The following is a 25,991-nucleotide window of genomic DNA, read 5'->3' on the forward strand; positions in this document are numbered from 1 at the left end:
CCAAAGGCTCAGTGTTGAAAAGTGAGCCTAAGCTAAATAAAAGTAAAAAGTGAAACCACACTAATCCTACAATCCACCAGACATACCGCAGTGTCAATTTAGGCGTTTGTAAACACAAACACAACGAGGGGTTATTAAGAAGGGCATCCTTTTGGCTAGAGAAGCCCTGCATAGACAAGTCCTCGTCTTCGCAGGAACGCAGAAGTCCCAACTCCACTCTCCCCAGCCTGGAAAGCAACACTCTCCGCCACCATCTGCCTTCCCGGCGGAGGCGCTCGAGGAAACGCCTCCCTGCCCTCCCGCATTCTGATAGGCCCTCGAGACCGGGGGTGCAAAGGAACTCGCGGCCCTATTGGCTAGTGGGCGTGACCCGCGCGGGGCTTCCTGGGAGTTGTAGGCTCCTGAGACTCTGCGTCTGACGTCGGAGATTTCGGCCCCGTGAGCAAGGCGGCGGTGAAGAGGTGGGTGTGTCTGCAGACGGAGTGCGGGGAGGGGCGAGGATTCAGGTGAAGAAAACGAAGGATTTAAAATTAAAGAGAAATTAGGGTTGCGGCCTCTCAGGAACGGGCGAACCTATTTCGAAGTGGGGCGCAGAGTGTTAGGGGTGGGGGAGCGCAAGTTCCACGGCCAATCACACAGTAGCAACTGTTGCCTTAGCAACCACTCCCGACAGCTAAGGCCCGGTCCCTTGCCCCCACTCCAAGGAAAGAGGAGGAGCCCGGGCTGTTTAAATGGCTTTGGGCTCGGGTGGGAAGAAGCGGACTCCGTTTCTTCCCCCACTCCAGTGGCGCTGAACCTGTGGCTCGGTGGGCGGGGAACGGCCGCGTCCCGGAGGCGCCCCAACTCCCCGCCGATTGGCCCAAGCCCTCCGGGGCGGGGTCTGGGGCGGGCCGCTCCCGCCCGCTGCGAGGCGAGGACCTCCGGGATTCCTAGAGAGGACTCGGAAGTGCTCTCGGCGGTGGGATTGATGGCTCGACCCCGTTGGACAGGGAAAGCTTGGACTTGCTTACTTCCGGCGAGGAAGTGTTGCGAGTGTCGGCTTCGGTTTTCTCTCCGTTTGTGGGAAGAAACCTGTCTTCCCAAGCGTGGCCGCGGGAGCGTGGTCTTCAGGAGAGCTCCCCGGGACTGGTGCCTGGAGGAAAGGGGATGGGCTCTGCGTCCAGACGGGGGTCCTGTCTCTAACCTTGACCCGCCCGGTTTCCGTGACTATGGGGTCAGGGGCGATTCTGAAGAATCCAGGTCCAAATCTGTTCTTGTAACTGTGCTTCTCTTCGGGACCAATGAAGTCTCCTCTTGGTCTGTCATGCTCTTGTGGCATGAAGGACAGGACCCGTTTTGACCATTGTAATGTTTTTGACCCCTGTTTTGACATAAGTTTGGCTTGTGGTAGAGAAAAGCAGAGACTGCGTCTGAACTGGTTAGTAAGTCTTGTCCTATTATTTAGATGAAATGTAATGTTCTTCACCGTTAGAATTGTATTCTGTTAGGCCTAATGTCAGATTTTTATTGCTCTTCTTTACATTTTTTAAATGTTGGAAATGTTCTCTATTAGTAGTAATTTTATGGGCGGAGTGACGGCTGTCTTGTAGTCTATATTTTAAAGGAAATTGCACTGTCGAGTGGTCATCTTTAGTATCAATGACCTCTTTGTCATCTCTTTGCTAATAACGATTTCCAATATATCAGTAGGTTGCACACTAATGGAAGTGTCCTTCAGAAGATCTTAAAGAGCAGAAAACAGATTTGATCTGTGTAACGCAGCTAACCTGGAGACATCCCTCTGAGTTGGAATGATAATGACAGAGGCTGGGGAAGTTATAGACTTAGACCCTCCAGCTGAGACTTCACAGGAGCAAGAAGACCTTCTAATAGTGAAGGTGGAAGAAGAAGACTGCACGTGGATGCAGGAGTACAATCCTCCAGTGTTCGAGACTTTTTACCAGCGCTTCAGGCACTTCCAGTACCATGAGGCCTCAGGCCCCCGGGAGGCCCTGAGCCAGCTCCGGGTGCTCTGCTGCGAGTGGCTGAGGCCTGAGCTGCACACCAAGGAGCAGATCCTGGAGCTGCTGGTGCTGGAGCAGTTCCTGACCATCCTCCCTGAAGAGTTCCAGACCTGGGTGAGAGAACATCACCCGGAAAGTGGAGAAGAGGCTGTGGCTGTGGTAGAAAATATACAGAGAGAACTAGAGGAACGCAGACAGCAGGTGAGCGAAAGGGGGGACATTGGAGCAATGAGGAAGGAGAGGAAGAGAGTTAGGTGCTGTGGAGCAGGGGTGAGATCCTTCGCGCTCTGGTGCTTCATCCATATTCTTTTGTTCTCCTGGGATTAGGTACACTGTGGAGATTTCCTGCCATTCCAGCAAAGAGAAGCAGTATCCAGTGTGTTAACCTGGAGAAGACAGTCAGCGATTTTATTTATTTTTAAAATTACTGTATCTATTTTTTGAATGACATGATACAAAATTCAAAAGGTGCATAAGGTTGTTATGAAAAGTAAGTTTCCTCCCGCCCCTAACTCCCCGACTGCCTAGTTCTTTTCAGATGCAGCCGCTGTCACCTGATACCTGTGTATCCTTACAGAGATAGACTTTCTTCTGTATATATAAGCACACGTGTAGATAACATGGTTTTAAGAAAACACAAATGTTTTTAAATCACTGTGCACTTCTGCCTTTTGCTTTTTTCTTATATTTTGCTTTGTTCCATGTCCGTGCAAGCAACATTGCCCCACTCTCTGCAACTGTGTTATATCCCATTGTGTGGAATTTAACTCCTGTTGAAGGCCGTTTAAGTCATTCCTTTAGATTGCTTCAGAACTTTTACTATAACAAACTTTGCTGCAATGACTGTCTTTTACATACGTCATTAATTATAGACTAAATGCTTAGGAGAAGTCAGATTGTTGGCTCAGGCCATATACATTTGTAATTTTGACAGCTGTTGGCAAATTGCCCTCGGTAGAACTTCTACCAGTTTTTACTCCCTACTGTAGGGTTCGAGAGAAATTTTTTGCTCACAGCCTGTTAATGTGATATTATCCAACTTTTTGTTATTGCTAATCTGAAAGATGCGATATTCCATTTCTGTGCAATTTTAGGATGCATTTCTCATATTATGAGTGAGTTTGACCACAGTATGTATTTTAAAGGGCTATGTGTGTACCCCCCCTTTCTTTTATTATTATTTTTTTAAGATTTTATTTATTTATTTGACAGAGAGAGACAGCCAGCGAGAGAGGGAACATAAGCAGGGGGAGTAGGAGAGGAAGAAGCAGGCTCCCAGTGGAGGAGCCTGATGTGGGGCTCGATCCCATAACGCCGGGATCACGCCCTGAGCCAAAGGCAGACGCTTAACGACTGAGCCACCCAGGCGCCCCCCCCCCTTTTCTCTTAAAGTTAGTTCTACACCCTTTGTGGGGCTTGAACTCACAACGCTGAGATCAAGAGTCACATGCTCCACTGACTGAGCCAGCCAGGCGCCCTATGTGTGTACCCTTTTTTGTGAATCATCTGTTGACATTATTTATCTATTTGAAAAAAGTAAGCATTGTGTCTGTCATCTGAGTCGCAAGTTTATTTTTCCACTTTGTTGTTTGTCTATACTTACGGAGATTTTTGTTTTGCAGGGTTTTTAATTTTTATGTAGTCTGTTTATAGCTTTTAATTTATGGTGTCTGGGTTTTGTGCCATACTTAGAAAGGCCTTCTCGACTACAATATTATAAGAAAATTTTCTACTAGTTGCTTCTCAGTTTTTTTACTTTTATTTTTTTATTTTTTTTTTTGGTGCATGGTGTTTGATATGGTTATAACTTTTTTCTCCCAGATTTATGTTGTTACATCTTCTTGTCTTTCCTTACTCATTTATACTCTGACCCTCTACTTCTTGTTGCTAGGGTCACACTCTGTTACGCTTTAATTTAATTTAATTTTTTTTTTGAGCAAAGAAACAAAAATCATGAGACCTTAGGTCACAAGAATTTGAAGCTAGTTGGAGAATTTCCCTCATCCTCTCTCTCTTTTTTTAAAGATTCTATTTGTTTGAGAGAGAGCATGAGCAGGGGGAGGAGAAGGGACAAGCAAACTCCCCGCTGAGCAGGGAGCCTGACACAGGGCTCGATCTCAGGACCCTGAGATCATGATCTGAGCCAGTCAGCCGTTTAACCGACTGAGCCACCCAGGCGCCCTTCCTTGATTCTTGAAAGCCATTGCACTTCATTGTAAGGTGATAGTCTCATTATTCATCTCTGGATAGGGGGTACTTCAACCTTCCAGAACATCCTCAGGCTCTTCAGCTGCTTTAATTCACTCCATGAGGCAAGTGGGCAGCAGAGGGAATTCCTACCAACCCTCAGCCAGACCCTTGGATATACCGAATGATTGTCCTCCAGATGGCAATGTCTGAACCTTTTATTGCCTCCATCAGGACAGAAAGTAAAGGTTCATGGTGACGTCTTGCTATTTCTTTTTTAAGCCTAATTTGTGACCTTAATGAACAAACTTTTCCTTTTTTTATAGTAATAAATATTCAAAAGTACAGTTAAAAACAAAAAGGATTTTTGAAACAGGATTTACAGCCGCTATGTACATTTACCTCTCTCGTTGTGATAGGCAGCCCATGTTTGGAAGGGACACAGAAAAGTAATTGCTTAGTGGTAGTCAGGGATTTGAGGTCCATAGAGGGGATTTTCTTAAGGGCGTCTGCAGCTCACTTTGTTGGCCTTTCTCTCTGCCTGCCATCTACATCCCCGACATTGCTCAGCTTTATCTCCAGGAAGTTCTTGTCTCTGGCAGGCCTTTTCCCAGTCTTTATCCTTTACCCCCTCCTTGGTTTCTCTGTCCTAGTGTCAGGGGACCTCAAGGGCTGCTTTGCTTCTTCGTTGCCAACGTGCCCTTTGACATACTTGGCATCATCTTAACTCTTATCCTGAGCGGGTCCACAAGGACTCACAAACTTCCATGCCAAATGATCTTTGCCACAACTGTTTTGCAGCCACCTGTTAACGTAACTCCTGTACCACATTCTGCCAGTGCTAAGAAGGTTAAAGTTTAAAGTGCTTTGAAACATAACGGAAGGGAAGAGGGGGATGGCAATTCTCTCTCAGTGCAGGATCTTATTATATGCTAGGATGCTGCTGAGCTAGTACTTTCTGGAAAAGACAGATTGTGGAGACCGGTTGTGGCAGAGTAACTGTGTGTCCCCTAGGGTTGACCGAGAGCCCAGAAGAGAAAGATGGAGTACTTAGCAGGTTGGACAGGAAGTAGCTCTGGTCTTGGTGTTGGTCTGTCCTTCTTGAATGGGGTCCGCTAAGGAACCGAGTGTGGCTTCCTGTGTCTTGTATTGACCTCTGCCACCTCCCTTTTCACTTCTTTCCCCCTTCACTAAACTTGACCCACCCTGACTTTCTTACGGTTCCTCAACTGTACCAGACACCTATTTTCTGCCTGAGAGTCTTTGCTTATATTGTTCTCTCTACCTGGGACACTTCTGACTTTTCCCCTGGTGGGCTTCTTTTGCCCTTTAGGTGTTTACTTAAAGTGACACTTCCTCAGAAAAGCCTTCCTTGGCCACCCTCTCTAAAGTAGGTCTCATCTGTTCTGTCTTAAGGCACTACTTTCTTCTCCTTTCTAACATATAACAGTTTGTAATTATGTATTTATTTGTGTGTGGATATGTTTAATGGAAGTCGTCTTCACCTAGAAATAAACCGTGTTTATTAAGCCACTGTATAGTCAGTTGGCTCGTTGTAGATGCACATTAAATATTTGGCAAAAGAATGAATGGAAGAAGAATGGGGATTTACTGGATTTTTCCACAGCCCTCTCTGCAACGTGTTGATCGGTGTGGTTGTGCTTGTCAGATCGTGGTGTGTCCTGAAGTGCTTCCTCCGAAGATGGTGCCACCTGGAGCTGTGCAGGAGTCCCTCAGCCACCAGCTCCTGTCTGTGGACCCCCAGTCTGAACAGGAGCCACAGAAGCCTCATCTCCTGGAGGAAAATGGTGAGGACGTGTGATTCAGTGGAACAGATGTGGCTAGAAGTGGGTGCCCTGGCCACGTGGGTAAGCGGTATCTGTGTGAGAGGGACTTCGGGCTGGGCAGCCTCTCTGCAGTCAGCAGGATCGGGAGCTTGGGAAGGGCTGGGGACCTGGCATCGAGTCTCTGGCATTGAGAGAGAGGTCAGCTTGTAGGATGGCTAGGCAGTGTACCGTAGTTCCGTTCAAGAGCTGTCATGATGATGACAGCTCTAAGTGCAGGGACTGTCGGAAGAGCTACAGAAGTCCTTTACGAAAGTGTCGTACTTGTTTTACGACAGTTTTCCGGCTCCATCTCATATTTTGTCCTCCTGCTTATGTAAGAACAGCTCACCAGTTCCCGACTGCATTCGTTTTTGGCTGCTCAGTCACTCACCTTGAAATCTTATTTCAAGCAGTGCCTCACAATGACCTTTAGAGCGACTGTTCTCTCCTCTCTCTCCTTTCCTGCCCCCCTCTCAATCTTATTAACTTGTATTAGACACATGAAGGAAGAAAAGTGAACTGCTGAGTATCTTATTTATGGTGGTAAATGTCCACAGGTCTCTAACCCTAATCACAAACTCTCGCTATCAATATATTTTAGGATTCGGAATTTTCGGATTTATTAAGGGAATATGATTTATATACCGTATATTACAGTACCAACAGGATTTGAGGTGGGACTCCACAGTGACACACATTAATATTTCGGCAGTGAAATGTATGCAGCTGTACAGTAAGCGGATTAAATAAAAACTTCAATTAGTTTCCCATCAGTTCTAGTCAGGTTTTGCTGTCAAATTAGTTCAGCGACTAATTTAATGAGAGGAAGTCCTTTGGTATTTAGAGCTTCGGGATTTCAGAATTATGGAGAAGGTATCATGAACCTGTGTTCCAGGTTCGGCCCCAGGCTTTCTTCTGTTCTCCCCTTGGGGGTCAGGTCTTCCATTTCACATGCCCTGACCGCTCTGACCTTTTCCAGTTTTCCTTTCACTGCGATATAATAAAAAGTGGGAACAGCAGCAACTGTTAACTTAATAGTGTTTACTGGGTGTCAGCAAGTGTACAAGTGCTTTACTTGTAGGAATTCATTAAACCCTCAGTGTACCAGAAAAAATAGTTTTCGCTGTTTACCATCTGGGCCCAAGGGATCCTTTATTTTATATATATATTTACTATTTTCTTTTATTATTATATTATCGTATTATTTAATTATATATATTATATATGTTATTTTGTGAATAATTTACAGAAGAATCAAAGGATAATAAAAATAATTCTCAAGGAAGTTTTAATAAGAACTAAACCTCTTTATATCAAGTACATTTTGATAATAGAAAAATTGTAAAAAATGAAAGAATACTGTCACACAGTACTGTCTGTTTTCCCTTTAGAAAAATGAAAACTGTCCCTTTTGAAAAATGGGATAGTCCAGAATCTTGTTGCAAAATCTTGCCTGATGAAGTCCTTCCTGTTGAATAAGTCAGTGGATGAGAATGTCATATTTCCTTTTTGAAATTAGAAATGAAGTGTGTATGATTGATTCTTATGTTTGAGAAAATTTACCTCTGATATTATTTGTAGACTCCTTCGAAGATTTACCCTTTGGGTTCAGTTTCATCATTATCATGAGAAATTCACTGCTCTGTCTCTTCATGTCATCTTCTTACTCATCTAGTAATAGTGAAGTGTTTTCAGCTGTAAATTTTCTTCTCTTTGCTGATGGGGTGGAAAACAAAAAATTCTGAATTCACAGCTATGCTCGATGAAAGCTAAAAGCAGGCATCAACAGTCTTATACCTTCTTGAAGATGATGCAAAACTCTGGTCTGTGAATTTAATACTTGGAGACTAGTGAAGAAAGATGATTTATTTCATTCTTACATCATCATCCTAAGCATTTCCTTTATTCTCCTGTTTTCTTACTATTTTGGTTTTTTCTGCTATCATTGGGAAGAATTAATGAGTAATGATTAGTAAACATGCAGTAGAGGCGCCTGAGTGGCGCAGTCGTTAAGCGTCTGCCTTTGGCTCAGGGCGTGATCCCAGCGTTCTGGGATCGAGCCCCACATCGGGCTCCTGTGCTAGGAGCCTGCTTCTTCCTCTCCCACTCCCCCTGCTTGTGTTCCCTCTCTCGCTGGCTGTCTCTGTCAAATAAATAAAACAAAATCTTTAAAACAAACAAACAAAAAAAAACATGCAGTAATTTCTAGGATGATGAATTAGGAAAATGCTTTATGATACAGGAAAAATAAGATCACTCAGATTTCAAAATGTACCCTCCATGTGTAGAAGAGGCCAGTGGATCCATATAGATATAAGACAGAATGAGTTGTATTCTATTTTTTAATAATACTAAAATAAATTTTCTTTTTGTTCTTCAGAAGACCTCTAAAGGAATAAAAGTCATGTAATTCCAGCCTTTAAAAATAGTTAACACTGAAAAAAAGATATAGCTAACACTGTTCAAAAAAGAAACCCCAAATCCCAAATTGTGTCTGATACACTTAGTTGGCATACTAAGGGTTAATGCCCACACTAACCCAATAGAATAGGTACCACTGTTATCCTCGTGTTAGAAATTAAAAGAAGCTGAGGCCTAGTCAGGTTAGGAAATTTCTTCAAGGTCATGGAGCTGTTAGTGACAGAGCTGGGATTCTAACCCCAGAAATCCAGCTCTACATTTAACCTTTTACCCCAGTCTGAGCTGTGCTGCTTTTGCTTTTGCACCAGGCCCTCCCAAGTGCACACTCCTGTCCTCTTCCCTCTGCTGCCAGAGTCTCATCACGCCAGGCTGCTCTTTCCTTCCGTCCCTAGGTGCTACTTCTCTTCTCTGCCCTGTTAGCTAGACCTAGCCAGTTTCTATCTTCCAACAAAATTACGAGGTTTGTTTTGTGTTTGTTTCGGTTTTTGATTACACACTGGGGAAGGCTGCATTCCTTGTGCCTTAGATAGCACTGAGAGCTGGTTTTCTGTGTCTGGGACTAATTCCACCGTGAGAGGGGAAAGTCATTTGCTGAAAAGCTAAAGAAACAAAAGGTTTTACAGGAACTTCATAAAGTAAGTGGAATTGTCTGGAGTGTTAATTATTATAATTATTCCAGTTGTAATTGGAATGTAGTCTATACTAAAAATCAAAATTACCATTTAAGTACAGATACATTCATCCCTTTCTTCAAGTCCTGTTTTGACTCTGTAGCCACACTCCTGGTTTCAGCTGCTATCTCTGTTTCTGGCTTTCGTCTCTAACCGTTATCTCCTCCTTTTTGTGTCATTGCTGATTACTTCCTGGTCCTTGGACAGAAGCAAGCTGCATAACAACCTACATCTTTAGGACCAGGGAAACCATAGCAACGTCTAAACTGTCAGGTTAAAGATTACCGGGTGGATCTGTCCCAATCAGGGCATACATAGACAATGAGATCGTATGCACCACCGGTCTCAGACAAAGAACAAGCAGAGATGACAGCAGGGGTTAGAAGGTCACCAACACGTAGAGTTCAGACCCTCCAGGCATTGCACATGCAATTCACTCTTCCCAGAAAGACCCTCATCCCCCCAACCCCACCCCAACCCTGCTTACCAGAGTCACTTCCACAGAGCCTGTGGAAAGGCTTTCCTGATGTTCCCACCTCCTGCTGTCCACTCTGTAGGTGCTCCGTCTTCCACGCTTCTGTGGAAACTTGGGTGAATTTCAAGCACATTACCCTGTGCTGGAAGTAAGTGAGGCTCACATGTCTGCTCTCCCCACTAGACAGTGAATTTTATGGAAGACAAGAACTGTTGTATCTGCCTGTTCTTATAACACACAATGTAGACTTAGTACATTACTAATTGGCTGACTCTCCATCAACCATGGTAGCTTCTAGAAGGAAGAGAATGTGGACAAAGACCTTGTAGCCAAAGTGTGGCTCAAGGAGCAGCAGCAGAATCACCTGGCTTTGTTAGGGGTGCAGAATACGGGGGCCGCCACACAACTGCTGAGCAGTATCTGCCCTGTACCAAGACCTCCATGTGATTCGTGTGCGCATTAAAGTTTGAGAAGCCCTGGGCTCTCGGTAGCGCTTCAGCTTTGTGGAAGCTGTGGGACTGGCTGTTCTCTGAGATGACTAGATTTGATCTTGGCGGAGCAGATTGCATCCTTTAACAGGTGAATGGCATAGTCTTGAGATCACTGGCAGGGATTAGCCTGACCAAAGCAGGGAGTCTAGTTTTTCGGAGGGGAGAGTGAGTGTAGTTAGGTGGAGGAGGAGCCACAACGTGGAGGGTCTTGAGAGCCAAGCAGAAAAATGGGGCCTTGCCACAGCAAGGTGCATCATGGATTCTTGAGCGGAAGTGGAACATGATGGCAGTCGTAACTGGGCAAAGATATTCTCACTGACAACTCTTTTTCTCCCCCCTCAGCCCTACCTGCTCTCCAAGTTCCTTCCCTTCCCCTGAAGGACAGCCAGGAGCTGACAGCCTCACTCCTCTCGGCTGGGTCCCAGGTGAGCCGGTGTCCCATGCCCGCAGTGAGGACCCATGTCTGTTCTTGGACAAGTAGCTGCCCTAATCCTGAATCTCCATCGGGAATTCTGTCTCTCACTGCAGACTGGGCCCATCTGGGGTTCCTACTTGAATGTCACTTTCCGTTCTACCCAGTGCTCCCCTATCCTCTTTGAAGCACAGACCCTCCCTCTGTTTTTTCCCTTCACTCTCCCGATTCTTCCCCTCACTTCAAATTTTAACATAGGGAATGGGAATTTAGTGGCGGTCTCGTGTTTCAGAAGTTGGTGAAAATTGAAGATGTGGCTGATGTGGCTGTATCCTTCATCCTGGAGGAATGGGGACATTTGGACCAGTCCCAGAAGTCCCTCTATAGGGATGACAGGAAAGAGAATTATGGGAGTATTACTTCCATGGGTAAGAATGATTTCATCTGCATGGATTAGGACATCTTAATTTTGTTATAAAGAGTATTTCTGGCACATCATACAAAAGCATGTATGTGACTTAATTACTGTGACTTCGCTTATTTTATTTTTTTTCTGTGAAAGAGTAAATTGACATTCCTTTTTTCCTTATTCAGCTTATTCTGATTATTTCCATCATAATCAGGGTATGATTGAAGTCTGATAATACCTGGGGGATAGTATTTGCAATCCAGCAAATGTTCTCGTTTTAGTGCTTTAAGACAAAAGAGCTCAGAACCAACAGGCTTGGGTCTTAAGAGATTTGTGGTAGTTATTGTCTTCTATTCCTTGACAAATTGAATAATTCTTAACTGAATGATTCTCACTTGTGGAAACATCTCAGACTTTGCTGAATAACTGTTTATTAGAGTACATTTGACCCTTGAACAACACAGAGCCAGGGACACCGACCCCCCACACAGTTGAAAGTCTGCGTATAACTTTTTTTTTTTTTTTTAAAGATTTTATTTATTTATTCGACAGAGATAGAGACAGCCAGCGAGAGAGGGAACACAAGCAGGGGGAGTGGGAGAGGAAGAAGCAGGCTCATAGTGGAGGAGCCTGACGTGGGGCTCGATCCCATAACGCCGGGATCACGCCCTGAGCCGAAGGCAGACGCTTAACCGCTGTGCCACCCAGGCGCCCCATGCGTATAACTTTTGACTGCCCCAAAACTTAACTACTTGTAGCCTGCTGTTGACCTGAAACCTTCCGGTAACATAAAGTCAGAGAAAAAGAAAAAGGAACTAAAAAATAAATAAATAAAAATAAGAATAAAAATAAATAAAAAATTTAAAAATTATAAAAACCTATAAAGCCGATTAACACATAGTTTATATGTGTGTCATACTGTGTTCTTATATGAAAGTAAGCTAGAGAAAAGGAATTGTTATTAAAATTGTAAGGAAGAAAAAATGCATTTACGGGGTATGTATCAAAAGAAATCTGCGGGGCGCCTGGGTAGCGCAGTCGTTAAGCGTCTGCCTTTGGCTCAGGGCGTGATCCCGGCGTTCCGGGATCGAGTCCCACATCGGGCTCCTCCGCTGGGAGCCTGCTTCTTCCTCTCCCACTCCCCTGCTGTGTTCCCTCTCTCGCTGGCTGTCTCTCTGTCACATAAATAAATAAAATCTTTAAAAAAAAAAAAAGAAAGAAATCTGCGTGTCAGTGGACCTGCACAGTTCAAACGCGTGTTGTTCAAGGGTCAGCTGTGTTAGAGGATCTCCCTTTTCCCCATGCATGGGTGGCTAGTTGTTCACTCCATCACCATTCTCAGATCACGGGTGCCTATCTCATGACGTTCGCTTTGACATCTACATTTTACATGTCCCCATCTCTTCTTGAATTTTGTGCCCTAAATGAGATTTTGAACCCATTTCTAAATTATGATCCTGGAAACTAATACTCAGTTATGTGCCTGGAGTGGTTATAAAAATCAGAGCACTGCAGCAAACATTTTGGAGCTTATGGCTTTTAGCTTCTTTTGAATGAATTCTCTTAGAAGAACCATTACATACCAAGCACTGTGGTAAACTTCAGATGAAATACATGTATAATGCCAAATCTCTGCCTTTTTTTTCCTTAGGTATATTTATTTAATTAATCTCTACACCCAGCGTGGGGCTCAAACTCACCACCCCAGGATCAAGGGTCGCATGCTCCTCTGAGCCAGCTAGCCCCATATAATGCCAAATTGCTTTTGAAAAGCATTATACCAGTTTACATTATTCTAAGAGTTAGTTCGCTTACAGGCTTTTATTTAAATAATAAAATTGACTCCTACTCTCTGAAATTTTCTTTCTCTTTTAATACTAGTGATATATATTTTATTTCCTTTTCTTTGACTTACTTGTACGTGCCCTCTGCGGCTTTATCTGTGGGGATCTTGGTGGCGTTTCATCTCAAGGGATTACTTATGTAGCTCAAATGTTATATGCAGTGCAGATATTTTATCATTCTCTTTTTAAATGAATTTCAGATACCTCAGTTGTCTAATTTGAGTCTAGTAGTATCATTTTCTTTTTTTCAATTACCTTGCAGGCATTTGATGGGTTTCAGGCTTTCAGAACTTGGCACAGTTCTTTTTTACACTGTTCTTCAAGCAGTTTTAAATTTGTCCTTTCTGGGTTGTTTTTTTTTTTTTTTTTTGGATCCATCTGTTCATCACAACCTCTTTACAACTCTAGTGTACTCCTACATTAAGAACACATTCAATGATTTCTGCCCCTTAACTTCTCTGGGAAGGTCGCATGAGATGATTTTCATGCCTGTGTGTTCCTGACAGCATTGAGAAGGTCAGGATTTGGCACACCTGGGTGTCTCAGTTGGTTAAGTGGCTGTCTTTGGCTCAGGTCATGATCCCAGGGTCCTGAGATCAAGCCCCGCGTAAGGTTCCTTGCTCAGTGGAGAGCCTGCTTCTCCCTCTGCCCCTTCCCCTTGCTCGTGCTCTCTCTTTTGCTCTTTGTCTCAAATAAACAAATAAAATCTAAAAAAAAAAAAAAAAGAGAGAAGGTCAGGGTTTTAAAAGTATCCATTAGATTCAGAAAGGAGATTTAAAAAAATAGATGTATCCTGGAGACAGCCATTACAGTGGAGTGTCCAGGATATTAGGGAATAAGAGACAGTTTCTTTGAAGATTGCAAAGGAGAGGAATTTGAGAAAGCTATCATAGATAAACTTCCAAGAACATTGTGGAGGATATGAGAAAGAGGGCTTATCACTGTAAGAGTACATGGCTTAGATGGATAGATTGGTTTTATATGTTTTCTTTTTCTTTCTTTCTTTTTATTGGCGGGTGGGGGGTCAAAGGGAGAGGGAGAGAGAGAATCTCCAGCAGACTGCCCACTGAGCATGACACCCGATGTGGGGCTTGATCTCACGACCCTGAGATCATGACCTGAGCCAAAATTAAGAGTCGGACACTTAACTAACTGAGCCACCGAGGTGCCTCTGTACGTTCTTTTTCAGTGGAAGAGTTTTAAGCGTACTTAAATGCTACTGGAAAATAACTAATAAGGAGTCGGTTTGAAATGTTGGGGCAAGGAAGAGGAGATCATTGATGAGGGTGGTCCCTCAAAAACAGGATGGCATGGGGTGGTCCAGGGTCCAGGAGGAAGGCTTGGCTTTGGCCAGAGAGACAGCTCTTCCACCATGAGCTGAGGGGAGGATGACAGAGGAAGGCTGCCAGCAAGTTTTTGGTTGCGGCTGTGGGGTGTTCAAGGAGCCTTGCCTTTCTTTGAAATAGGAGACAGTCACCTGTTGAGAATGAGCAGATGATGAAGTAGGTGGCGGAGTAGAGGTTCGAACACATTGGAGAACTTTGGTTTGAAAAAGGCCATACATGCACATAGTAAAATATATGCACATAGTATAAGTGGGTATAAAGTGAAAACTGAGTTACCTACCCCAATCCTCAGTCTTCTGTTGACTATTACAGTTTCTGGATTGTATCTCTAGGCATATTCTGTATACACACGTTTTTGCAAAAATGATAACATACACCATACACTACTGGAATTTTAAAATAACAGATATATTTTAAATAAATTTAAAATTTAAAATAACAGATATATCTTGGAAGCCATGGTGGAGATATTTTGACATAGCTGATGAGAAAAATGAATGGGGAAAAGGAGCCAACTGTAGGAACATAGAATACCAGACAGGGCAGCAGTGAGGTTGAAAGCCTGAAACTTTAAAGCACCAGATCTGCCTGATTGGGTGTTTTTGTCTCCCCTGCTCCCCGCCATTGCATTACTAACCAGCTGGGCAGAGCATTGAGCAAGGAACATAGTCCTTTGTCAGATACACAAATAAACCAAGGAATCAACAGAAAGCTTGTCATGTACATGGTGGAGAGGTGGGGAAAGAGGGAAAAAGCAAATCTGTAAACCCATTGGTGTGACAACCTATATAATTGCCTTCTCTGGAAAAGGGCAATTATTAATAGAACCAAAGAGTTGCATTGGGCTAATCTGATTTTTTTTTTCCCCCGAATTCACGCTTGGAAAAAGAAAACCATGTGCTTTTTTGACTTGTTGAATGGGAGAGAATTCTGGTAAGAATAAAATATGTGGGCATAAGCAGATGTGAGTAAAAGAGAAAAAGAAATCCTATGATGACAGAGATTACCTGCCTACTTAAACCGGGGAGGAAAAAAACAATTCTTTTTGATTATATGTTTGTTTCTACTATTAAGATGTCTTTTAAAAGGAAGAGAATTAAGGAAAAAGTTTTAAGAAATTAAAATTGAAGTTTTCTTGATGGAATAAGAATTATAACTTCTCACTGTCAAAAAAAAAAAAAAGGTTAGTAATAGTATCTACCTCAAAAGGTCATTGTCAGGATTAATGCCATAAAATCGTAAAACACTTACAGGCCTGGTGCATAGTAGCACTCAGCAAATGTTAGCTGTCATACTATTATTCTGTAATATTTGAAAACAACTTTTCTGTTTACAAAAAAAATCATATCAGAAAGTTCTCCGTAGGCCCTGGTCTCTCTCTACAGCATATAAAAAAATAATATTCCCTATCTTTTAATTACCTAAGATTTGTCTCTGCAAAGCACATTAAATGTCGGTGCTTCAAGTGAAATGTAGGCTGCTGATCGAGTTACACAGGGAGATGACTGCAGTCTGTCCAGCACCTGCATTCATCAGTGACTGTTCGGTGCCAAGCTAGCTCTTTTTTTTTTTTTTTTAAAGATTTATTTTATTTTATTTATTCATTCGACAGAGATAGAGACAGCCAGCGAGAGAGGGAACACAAGCAGGGGGAGCGGGAGAGGAAGAAGCAGGCTCACAGCAGAGGAGCCTGATGTGGGGCTCGATCCCAGAACGCCGGGATCACGCCCTGAGCCGAAGGCAGACGCTTAACCGCTGTGCCACCCAGGCGCCCCTAGCTCTTGACAGTACTAGATTCTTCTCTGGGTATAGAAAGAACGCCTTGTTTTCCGTTAGACTAATTCATACCAAACTGGGATTCTTTGGGGATTACAAAAGCTGGAAAGATCATCTTTCTTCTCCAGGCTGTGAATAAATGGGAAGAAGAAGGTGAAGACAGGGTTTAGCTGCACAACCCAATATTACATTTTATGAAGAAAATATTCGATATTGCACAGGTGTGCACAAACAGGTACTTGAAGCACCCCACCAAGAGGACATCACCTCCATTAAATAGAAGGACTGCTCTCCCAGTTTCATCCATTTGACACATCCTTGCCAGCTCTTCCGTCCCCAACCTGTGTGTTTCCGCTGGAGGATTCTTTGTCCCCTCCCTGGAGCATGAAGCCACCTTTGCCAAATCCCGTGGTGCTAGCACGTGTGGGCTTCGTAATTACCCATGTACTTCAGTCATTTTGTCTCTTCCAGGATGGGGAATAGCTAATGCATTTTCCTTCTGTTATTTCAGATTATGAATCTGGACATGACAACGTGGAACTCGCAGTGAAGCAGATTTCTGATGACGCTGAACCCCGCTGGATGACATCAGGAAGCCCTGAAAGAAATGTTCCCCAGAGTCAAGGGTTTGGAGAAGTTAGTGACCTTCACGGCATGGTAGAGAGGTGGCAGGTAAACCCCGCAGTGGGGAAATCAAGGCGGAACCCTTCCCAGAAAAGAGATCTTGGTGCCATCGCGGACGTTAGCCGTAAGCAAAACACAAGTGGCGAGAGAGGTCACAAATGTAACGATTGTGGTAAATTTTTCCTTCAAGCCTCAAACTTCATTCAACATCGGCGAATCCACACTGGAGAGAAACCGTTTAAGTGTGGTGAGTGTGGGAAAAGCTACAATCAGCGCGTGCACCTGACTCAGCACCAGCGCGTTCACACTGGCGAGAAACCGTACAAGTGTCAGGTGTGCGGGAAGGCCTTCCGCGTGAGCTCACACCTCGTCCAGCATCACAGCGTGCACAGCGGAGAGAGACCGTACGGCTGTACCGAGTGCGGGAAAAACTTCGGTCGGCACTCCCATCTGATCGAGCACCTGAAACGCCACTTCAGAGAGAAATCCCAAAGATGTACGTATCGGGAGTTGGTGTTCAGAGAACAGATGGAGGCAAAAATGGTTTTATGAGCTTAGAGCAGCAGGACAGACGGGTTGTGCTACTGGGAGCAGTAGCTAAGGGGCAGAGATCACAGTCCGTTTTGTTGTTTTATACTTTAATTAGTCCAATGAGTAGGCAAACCTGTCCCCTCTCCATCCTCCCCCCAGTTTCCCTTTCCCAGAGATACCTGCTTTCAGCTCTCTTACCTGTTTCTTCTGGTAATTCCCCCTTTTTTTTTTTTTAAGATTTTATTTATTTGAGAGAGAGCGAGACAGTGCATGAGCAGGGGAGATGGGTAGAGGGAGAAGCAGGTTCCCCGCTGAGCAGGGAGCCCGATGCGGGTCTTGATCCTAGGACCCTGGGATCAGGACCTGAGCCGAAGGCAGACGCTTAACCAACTGAGCCACCCAGGTGCCCCACTAATTCCCTGTCTGTCAATAATATAGCTATTGCCTGACTTACTGATTTCAAACATCATCTGTTTGCCTTTCTGTGGTAAATGAGGATTTTGGCTCTCTCGCATGGTTCCTTCCCTTTTTCCCCTTCTCTCAATTTTACTAACACATTTTAATTTTTTTAATTTTTAAATATTTTTTTTAAGATTTTATTTATTTATTTGACAGAGAGAAAGACAGCCAGCGAGAGAGGGAACGCAAGCAGGGGGAGTGGGAGAGGAAGAAGCAGGCTCCCAGCAGAGGAGCCCGATGCAGGGCTCGGTCCCAAGACTCCGGGATCATGCCCTGAGCTGAAGGCAGACACCTAACGACTGAGCCATCCAGGGTCCCCTAACACATTTTATTTTAAAATGATAAAAATAATACTAGAACAGGAAGTTTGGAGGAAAGAAAGCAGAAAGAAAAAAAATCACCCACAATCCCACCATCCTGACTAATAGAGCTGTTATTATTTAGTGTATTCCTTCTGTCTTTTTTTTCATCAGCTTATTTGTAGGTAGGTGTACTCGGAGGGTACAGTTTAAATATTAGACATGCTTTGTCCAGTGTGGCTTGGCCCTCCTGTTCGTTATTTCTGACAACCTGCCATTGTATGGAGACATTGACACTTAATTGTTCCTCAGTTGAACTTCTAATTATTTTTTTCTTTTGTCCTGATACCTGTGCCTATGCCTTTAAAAAAATTTTTTTTCAGATTATTTCCTTATAATAGATGCCCAAAAGTGGGGTTAGTAGATGAAAAGCCAAAAACATTTTTACGGGTCTTGATACATTTTGCTTTCTCAAACAGTCACCACGTATTAGTTTTACTAAATTTCTCCCAGGGTAATCAGACATTTTTTTTTAACAAATGTAGTAAGCAGGAGAGACGTCTTTGCTGTGTTCATTTTCATTAGTTTGGTTATCGGTAAGGCTGAACAACTTTCCCGGTTTGTGTACTTGTGTTTTTTTTTGTGGCTCTTCAAGTGACATTAAACTTATATAAGGAGGAGATCACTGTCAACCGTACTGTGAATTTAAAGGCTCTTTTTAATATTTTTCACCTAGTTCTTAAAACTGGCTTTAAAGTATTTATTTTTAAATTCTGCCTTTGATGTCCCCAAGCCCCGCTACTTGTCATTCGCATTAACAGTGACTGCTACTGTCTCCGTCGAGGAGTAGAAGATTGTGAGTTCTCGAGGCCTCTAGAGTTCTGGGTTGAGCCGAGCTTTCCCCTCGGCCAGTACTTTCCTTCTGCTTGGTGGCTGCCTCGTTGGGGAAACCCATCCAGTAGCACCCGGGACTTGGGAAGCAACTGCTTTAAAGTAGTCTCTGTCCTTTCCTATCTTCTCGACAGTTGTTCTTCCGACTAGTGTCCTAGTTGACACTCACCTACCTCCTCCCCCCCCCATTTTTTTTTGATCCAGAGAGGGATCTTTTGTGCGCTCATCCAGCCCTAATTATCGGGAGCCTGTAGTACTCGGTGCTGGGGGTAGAGGAGTAAACAGAATCACATAGTTTGTGCCCTCGTGGCGCTGATGGTCTGGACCAAGGAGCAGATAGGAAGGGTGGTGAGCATTCACAGGTTCGATGCCCTGCTGGGGAAACAAGCTCAGGTGATGGCTAAGGGTGAAGAGAGCAGAGATTGACCTATCACCCACCCTCCTGACAGTAGGTTTTACTGGCTCATTTCTCTTTTGTCCTGGATCCTAATCAGGTATTCTTCCAACTTTCTGTGCCCCTCATAGTCCTTCGCTCCCCATTGTTCAGTTCTTGTCTGCTTCCTCCATCCAGCTGTGTTTTTGTTCTGTTTCATTGTCTGCCCAACTCATGTTCGCATTTCAGAATACCTCTCTCTGCTTCCTGTATGATAGAGGTGTGGGACTCCTCCTAGCCATTGCCTCCCCTCGGTCTGCTTAGTGAGCCTCTTCGTCTCACTCTTTTCACTAGACAAATACCAAAGGTTCTTTTCACTCCTGCTGGCGTCAGGCGCATACATGCATCCCTCCCTTTCTTACTGCCTTCACATCGTGGTTTCACCTGATTATCCTCTTTTTCCGGACAGTTTGTCTTTCTTCTGTAAAAGAACTGGTGACAGGGGCGCCTGGGTGGCTCAGTCGGTTAAGCGTCTGCCTTTGGCTCAGGTCATGATCCCAGGGTCCCGGGATCGAGCCCCACATTGGGCTCCCTGCTCAATGGGGAGTCTGCTTCTCCCTCTCCCTCTTCCCCTCCCCCTGCTCATGCTCTCTCACTCACTCTCTGAAATAAATAAGTAAAATCATAAAAAAAAAAAGAACTGGTGACAATTGAATTTCCTCTTTATTCTTTCAGGCAGTGACAAAAGAAGTAAGAATACAAAATTGAATGTTAAGAAGAAAATTTCAGAATTTTCCGAAACAGATGTGGAACTATCAGGAAGAATCCAAAGAAATGTTTCTCAAGGTCAAGATTTTGGAGAAGGCCATGAACACCCAGGCAAGTTGGATAGAAAGCAGGGAGTTCCCATGAAAGAGATACTAGGACAGCCCTCTTCAAAGAGGATAAATTTCAGTGAAGTCACGTATGTGCACAAAAAATCATCCACAGGAGAGAGACCACATAAATGTAATGAATGTGGAAAAAGCTTTATTCAGAGTGCACATCTGATTCAACATCAGCGAATACACACGGGGGAGAAACCCTTTAGGTGTGATGAATGTGGGAAAAGCTACAATCAGCGTGTGCATCTGACTCAGCACCAGCGTGTCCACACTGGCGAGAAACCCTATACCTGTCACTTGTGTGGGAAAGCGTTTAGAGTGAGGTCCCATCTTGTTCAGCATCAGAGTGTGCACAGTGGGGAGAGACCCTTTAAGTGTAATGAGTGCGGGAAAGGCTTTGGGAGGCGGTCCCACCTTGCAGGGCATCTGAGACTGCACTCTAGAGAGAAATCCCATCAGTGTCATGAGTGTGGAGAAATCTTTTTTCAGTACGTTAGCCTCATTGAACATCAGGTGCTCCACATGGGTCAGAGAAATGAAAAAAATGGCATTTGTGAGGAAGCATACAGTTGGAACCTGACAGTGATTGAAGATAAGAAGATTGAGTTGCAAGAGCAACCTTATAAGTGTGATATCTGTGGCAAAGCCTTTAGTTACAGTTCAGACCTTATTCAGCATTACAGAACTCACACTGCAGAGAAAACCAGTAAATGTGATACATGTAGAGAAAACATTGGCCAGTGTTCGCACGTAAAACAACATCAAAAAACCTACTCCAACATGAAATCCCATCAATGTAATGAGTGTGGCAGAGGCTTCACTCTCAAGTCCCATCTTAATCAGCATCAGAGAATCCATACTGGTGAGAAACCCTTTCAATGTAAAGAATGTGGAATGAGTTTCAGTTGGAGCTGTAGCCTCTTCAGACATCTGAGAAGTCATGAGAGGACAGATCCCATAAATACCTTAAGTGTATAGATGTTTCTGTCGCAGAACGGCTCTTACTCAATTTTAGAGAAGCCTTCCTAAGAGGAAACCTACTCCTATAATGAATGTAATAATAACTTCCAGCATTCTCTCCAGTGTAACCATCAAACTTACAGATATGTTGAAATCCTTCAGTTAGAACTTAGGAACACTGGAGAATCCACAGTGAATAGCTATCTGTTTGCTTTCCCCTTCGAGAAGTGCTTTTGTTAGCATCTTCATGCTTAAGTATCTAGACAAGAGAGAACCTGTGGATATGGCGGATGAAGGAGAGCCTTCAGGTGGCACTCATTCTTTGGTTGAGTCTCAGAATGTTGACACTGAGAAAAGCCTCACGAATGCAGTAGAAATAAGCTTTATTTGTAGTTTCTGCCTTGTTTGACAGCTTATTCAGGGAAGAGCACAGTGAAAGGAACAGAGAACTCTTCAGCATGATATCTGTTTTGGTACCTCAGCAACGAACCTTTTCTAGAAATCATGATCCCAGCCACTAGAATGCTCCAGCTGTTGTTCCCATCTTGAGTATTAAAGCCTTTGAAAAGAAATCGACTTAAGGTATTTATATTCCGACAAAATTGAGGTTCAGAGGCTGGAGGGGATGTGTTCCCGTTGCATTATTCGGCCTCTGACTTCTCCATGAAACATCCTCTGCCTTGTTTTAGTTTTGATTCTACTATCATCAAAGTTGGCTAGTAGCAGGAGGAGTCAAGTGTGTAAATTCAGGAGAGAAACTGTTGGTCAGTCACATCTTTAGGAGAAGAGAGAGGGACCTTGGGAATAGAGAAGAGAAAATAGGCCAAATGTAGGCTGGTTTTTATTCTGTCACCCACAAGAACGAGGGCAACCATGTCCATGGAAGGACTCGGACCAAGTTGAATTAAGAATCTAGGTCCAAGGAGTATGTGTAGCAATTCCCAGTTGCCTTGGAGATAGACCTCCTACTTGTTGCCTGTATATGTTGTACACTGGTGCCCTGACCAGATCCCCTTTACCAAGCTGGCATGTCCATCCCCCAACTACTCTGAGTTTTGGCTGCTGAGTGCTCACAACTCTCCCTCTTCTCCAGAGACTCTGGAAAGTTTTCCTCAGGTGATGGGAGCTGCCTCCCAGGAGTTAGCTGTCCTCCACAGCCCCCAGCCAGTGGCTGATTGATCCGGGGGAGGGAGGGGTACAAAAGGCTGATTCACTAGGTCTGTCTCAGTGGGGGATAGAGGGAACTGTGGTACAGTTTATGCTCCAGAACCTTCCCTTTGTGGTTCAGGCCAGACTATATCTGAGACTACTTCCATGCTTGGTTCTTGCCATTCTCTATCCTGTTTCATTCCTTCTCATAAAGACTTATCCTGAAGGGACGCCTGGCTGGCTCAGATGGCGGAGCACGCGACTCTTGATCTTTGGGTTATGAGTTCAAGCCTCATGTTGGGTATAGGGTTTACTAAAACAAACAAACAAACAAAATAAACTTTTCCTAAAGAGCACTTCCTCAACAAATCACATGGCTCTGAATCCCTTTCTCAGGCTCTGCTTTAGGGAATTTGATCTAAGACATTTGGTGCCATGAGTGGTCCTAGGATAGTGACTGTAAGAATGGATTGTGGAGATGGCCAATCAACCAGGAGGCAGTGAGGACCCCCATCACTGATGGTGGGCAGAGTAATGGTAGTTTCTGGTGTGAGATGGCTCTTCAGTTGTGGGACATCTGCCGTGGTAAACTGGGACGGGATACAGGTGGAAAGGGATGTGCTGCTGGCTTATGTAAGGTCTGGAGGGGAAATGAAGTAATAGAAAGGTTATGGAATTGGGTGGCTCTTGCTGAAAGCCACTACTTGCTCAAAGAGACAGTGGCACCCTCGAGAAAAATAACCACCAATTTCATGTAAAGTGAGTGTCAGAGGGCCTCACTGGTAGCATTTAAGAGGTTTCCTACAAACAGAATCACAACTGAAGATCAGATATAAGACTTAATGGAGAATGAAAACTTCAGTGAAGACTAGTGTTAATGTTTATTGAGCATTTACCATGTTCTAAACATCACATGCTTTATGTGGCTCATCTCATTTAATCCTTATGACATTATGAGGTGGTTTTACTTAGCACCCTCATTTTACAGTTGGGAAAAACTGAAGTTTAGAATAGTTAATTCACTTGTCCAAAGTCACACAGCATGTGGCAGAACTAGTATTTGAACCCAGCCAGACTACTTTCCACTTTGCCTCCAAAAGCTAAGCTCTTAAGCACTAAACTATAATGTGCCTTATATTATTTTTTAAAGCTTTTTTTTCTTTTCTTTTTTTTTTTAAGACTTTATTTATCTATTTATTTATTTGACAGAGAGAGAGCCAGCCAGCGAGAGAGGGAACACAAGCAGGGGGAGTGGGAGAGGAAGAAGCAGGCTCCCAGCGGAGGAGCCTGATGTGGGGCTCGATCCCAGAACGCTGGGATCACGCCCTGAGCCGAAGGCAGATGCTTAATGACTGAGCCACCCAGGCGCCCCTTTATTTTTCTTTTTAGAGAGAGTTGTGTGTGCACAGGCACCTGACCTGGGATGGGGGGAGAGGAAGAGAGAAAATCCTAAGCAGGCTCCACGCCTATCATGTAGCCCAACTCAGGGCTCTATCTCACGACCCTGCGATCATGACCTGAGCTGAAATCAAGAGTCAGTCGCTTAACTGACCGAGCCAACCAGGCACTCTTGTCTTTTATTATTAAACATCAAACATTAGGAAGTGGTGAAACTCTGTTTTTGTCACCTGTGTGAAAAATAGTTCTGATTCAAAATACCATAAAATCATACGGTTTCAGAATCTTAAAATTGTCACGGGTCCCATGGGATTATCAAACTCAGCCTCCCACCTGTTGGAGGAAGCCCCAGTTTGCAGGCACATTTATGTAACAAATGCTTAATAAACGTGTTGAACTGGAGAAAACATTTGCTGGCAATTGGTTATCCAGTTTCTGATTGCCAGAAACATCTTTCTGAGCTGAAAACTATGTTGATCTGTATAGTCTTACGGCTTTCCCCCATTGCTCCTAGTTGCAGGAAAACAAAAAAAAATTAAGACAGTTTTATGATTTGAATGTTTGAAAAGTCTTTTGCTGTTAACCAGTCACCACATCCATCATACCTTCTTTTCCAAACCTCCAAAAAGAAAGGGAAACAAAACATTAGGGTCATGCATTGTATCTGCTCACGTTTGGGCAAGTTAGAGCAAGATTTATTTGCTCGAGACACTACTTATCCTTTTTAACAAAATGTTGGAGGGACTAAGGCTAAAAGGGAACAGAACAGTAGAGGCTGCGTTCCGATCACATTGGTAAACGGGTGCATGGAGCATGTTGGTCGAATTGCATAGAAATGTTTGCTATGGTACCGGGGGGCACAGAGGAAGCCTGTGATTGATTCTATAAAAAAAATTTCTGATTTTACAAAAGTCCTAGAACCATATGAGTGCAGCTAGGCCCCAGTCATTAGCTTGAGGTACTTTCCCTGCAGAAGGAATTTGTGACCTGCACCTTCCACCCTAGAGGTTATATTCCCCTTCGTTCCCTTATTTCTTTCTCGGTGGGGAGGAAATGCTTCTAAACTTGGGTCTTTTTCCCAGACTGAGGCGACTCAATCCCCCTGCATGTGTAGAGGAGGGCTCGGGCAACCGCCGAGACAGCGAGACCTCCGGATTCCTAGAGAACATCAATGAAGTGGAGAGAGGGGGCAGGGGCGGGACTGGGGGGGCACTTCCGGTGGGCTTTCCGGGACTTGTATTTTCCCGGAAGTTCTGGTGTTCTGCTCTTCTTCCCTCTCCCGGGTCGACCCCGCGGTTCTGAGTTCCGGCGTGCGGCTGGCGGGCGGTCGCGACGTGCACCGTCAGCACCCGGGCGTCTGGCCCCAGCAGGATGTGGAGGGAAGCGCCTCCCCCACGGTGCCCCTGCCCAGCCCAGCTTTGTGCTTTGCCTTAATCCTAAATGATGGGTTCCATTAGGAAAGGCATGGGAGAAAAAACGTGAGATATGAGCGTTTTTTTGCTCTTGTACAGAATCCTAGAATTTCTTCACCGATAAGTGTAATTCTGGAGGCTTGGCCCTGAAGAGAAAGAACAGAACTTAGAGAAGGTCCAGAAAAAGGACATACACAAATCAGGGTGACCACGGATTTGAACCTGTCAGATCCCATGTAGTAGAACTAAGAGACACTAATTGAAATCAGAATGATACAGGGAGGAAATACAAGGGTAGGAAAGTAAAGTAGTACCTACAGAGATACAGAAAATGTAGCAGATAAAAAAATTAGGTATATTCAGGGATGAACACCAAAATGGAAGAACTAGCATGTTTCGGACTTGATGTCAAGGACAATTTTACCTCTTTTCATCTGTCTCTTGGTACCTCTGAGCATAATAAATCATGAGTTTGGTGCAGTATCTGTTTTATCCTTTTCTCTGTGTGCGTGCACTCCTGGTAGCTCTTCCTCCTCTTATAAGGACATCCGTCCTATAGATGAGGGCTAACCCTGTGACCTCATTTAACTTTACCCCCTTGTCTCCAAAAGCAGTCACATTGGGGGTTAGGGCTTCAATGTATGAATTTTGGGAGAGACAATTCAGTCCTACTTAGCAGTGTATTTACAACGTACTGGCTTCCAATGTATTTCTAATACATGCACATTTACAATACAATACATTTTAATAACTACTTAGTAGTGTGTCCCAATTTTATTTTTTTGAAGATTTTATTTACTTAATTGAGAGAGAGAGAGAACTACAGAGGAACACAGGCAGGGGGAGTGGGAGAGGGAGAGAGAAGCAGGCTCCCCTCCGAGCAGGGAGCCCAACGCAGGGCTCCATCCCAGGACCCTGGGATCATGACCTGAGCCGAAGGCAGACACTCAATGACTGAGCCATCCAGGAACCCCATGTGTGTCCCAGTTTTAGAGCTGGGCAATCCGAGTTTCAGAAAGTTAATAAATTGTCTATCATCAGATGGGTAGTAAGGATCAGAGACAGAATTCATCTGTCCAGTTCTGAAGCCTGAATTCTTTCTCACCAGCATGTGGCATATCTTTTTTCTTATGCATTTCTATGAGTATTT

The 25,991-nt window shown here is 44.1% G+C and overlaps 1 protein-coding gene and 1 long non-coding RNA gene across 6 annotated transcripts; one reads left to right on the top strand and one right to left on the bottom strand.

Moving 5' to 3' along the window:
- The first annotated feature begins 939 nt into the window (after positions 1 to 939).
- On the top strand, positions 940 to 25,321 carry ZKSCAN5 (zinc finger with KRAB and SCAN domains 5). Of its 5 annotated transcripts, none has more exons than XM_045773908.2 (7): positions 940 to 1,417; positions 1,687 to 2,204; positions 5,860 to 5,998; positions 10,417 to 10,499; positions 10,779 to 10,914; positions 16,373 to 16,981; positions 19,774 to 25,321. In XM_045773908.2, the coding sequence occupies exons 2-7, from the start codon at positions 1,791 to 1,793 to the stop codon at positions 20,898 to 20,900; spliced, it is 2,508 nt and encodes an 835-aa protein (XP_045629864.2). In that variant the 5' UTR covers positions 940 to 1,417; positions 1,687 to 1,790; the 3' UTR covers positions 20,901 to 25,321. The 5 variants fall into 5 exon arrangements, with proteins under 5 accessions (XP_045629864.2, XP_045629866.2, XP_045629865.2 ...); XM_045773910.2 differs by having other exon boundaries at positions 10,782 to 10,914; XM_045773909.2 differs by having other exon boundaries at positions 1,690 to 2,204.
- Positions 14,473 to 16,383, bottom strand: LOC148110464 (uncharacterized). The gene is made up of 2 exons (XR_015726792.1): positions 16,129 to 16,383; positions 14,473 to 15,990 (listed from the first exon to the last, which is right to left on the bottom strand). It is a non-coding gene; the product is annotated as an uncharacterized LOC148110464 (long non-coding RNA).
- Positions 25,322 to 25,991: the final 670 nt, after the last annotated feature.

Source organism: Ursus americanus, chromosome 2, assembly GCF_024610735.1.
Source record: "Ursus americanus isolate L20-20 chromosome 2, mUrsAme1.1.p, whole genome shotgun sequence".
Classification (NCBI taxonomy): domain Eukaryota; kingdom Metazoa; phylum Chordata; class Mammalia; order Carnivora; family Ursidae; genus Ursus; species Ursus americanus.

Coding starts and splice junctions, on each gene's coding strand:
- ZKSCAN5 (XM_045773908.2), top strand. CDS start 1,791: ATGATAATGACAGAGGCTGGGGAAGTTATAGACTTAGACCCTCCAGCT. Junction 10,500..10,778: donor TCCTCTCGGCTGGGTCCCAG/GTGAGCCGGTGT, acceptor CTCGTGTTTCAG/AAGTTGGTGAAAATTGAAGA. Junction 16,982..19,773: donor CAGAGAGAAATCCCAAAGAT/GTACGTATCGGG, acceptor TTATTCTTTCAG/GCAGTGACAAAAGAAGTAAG.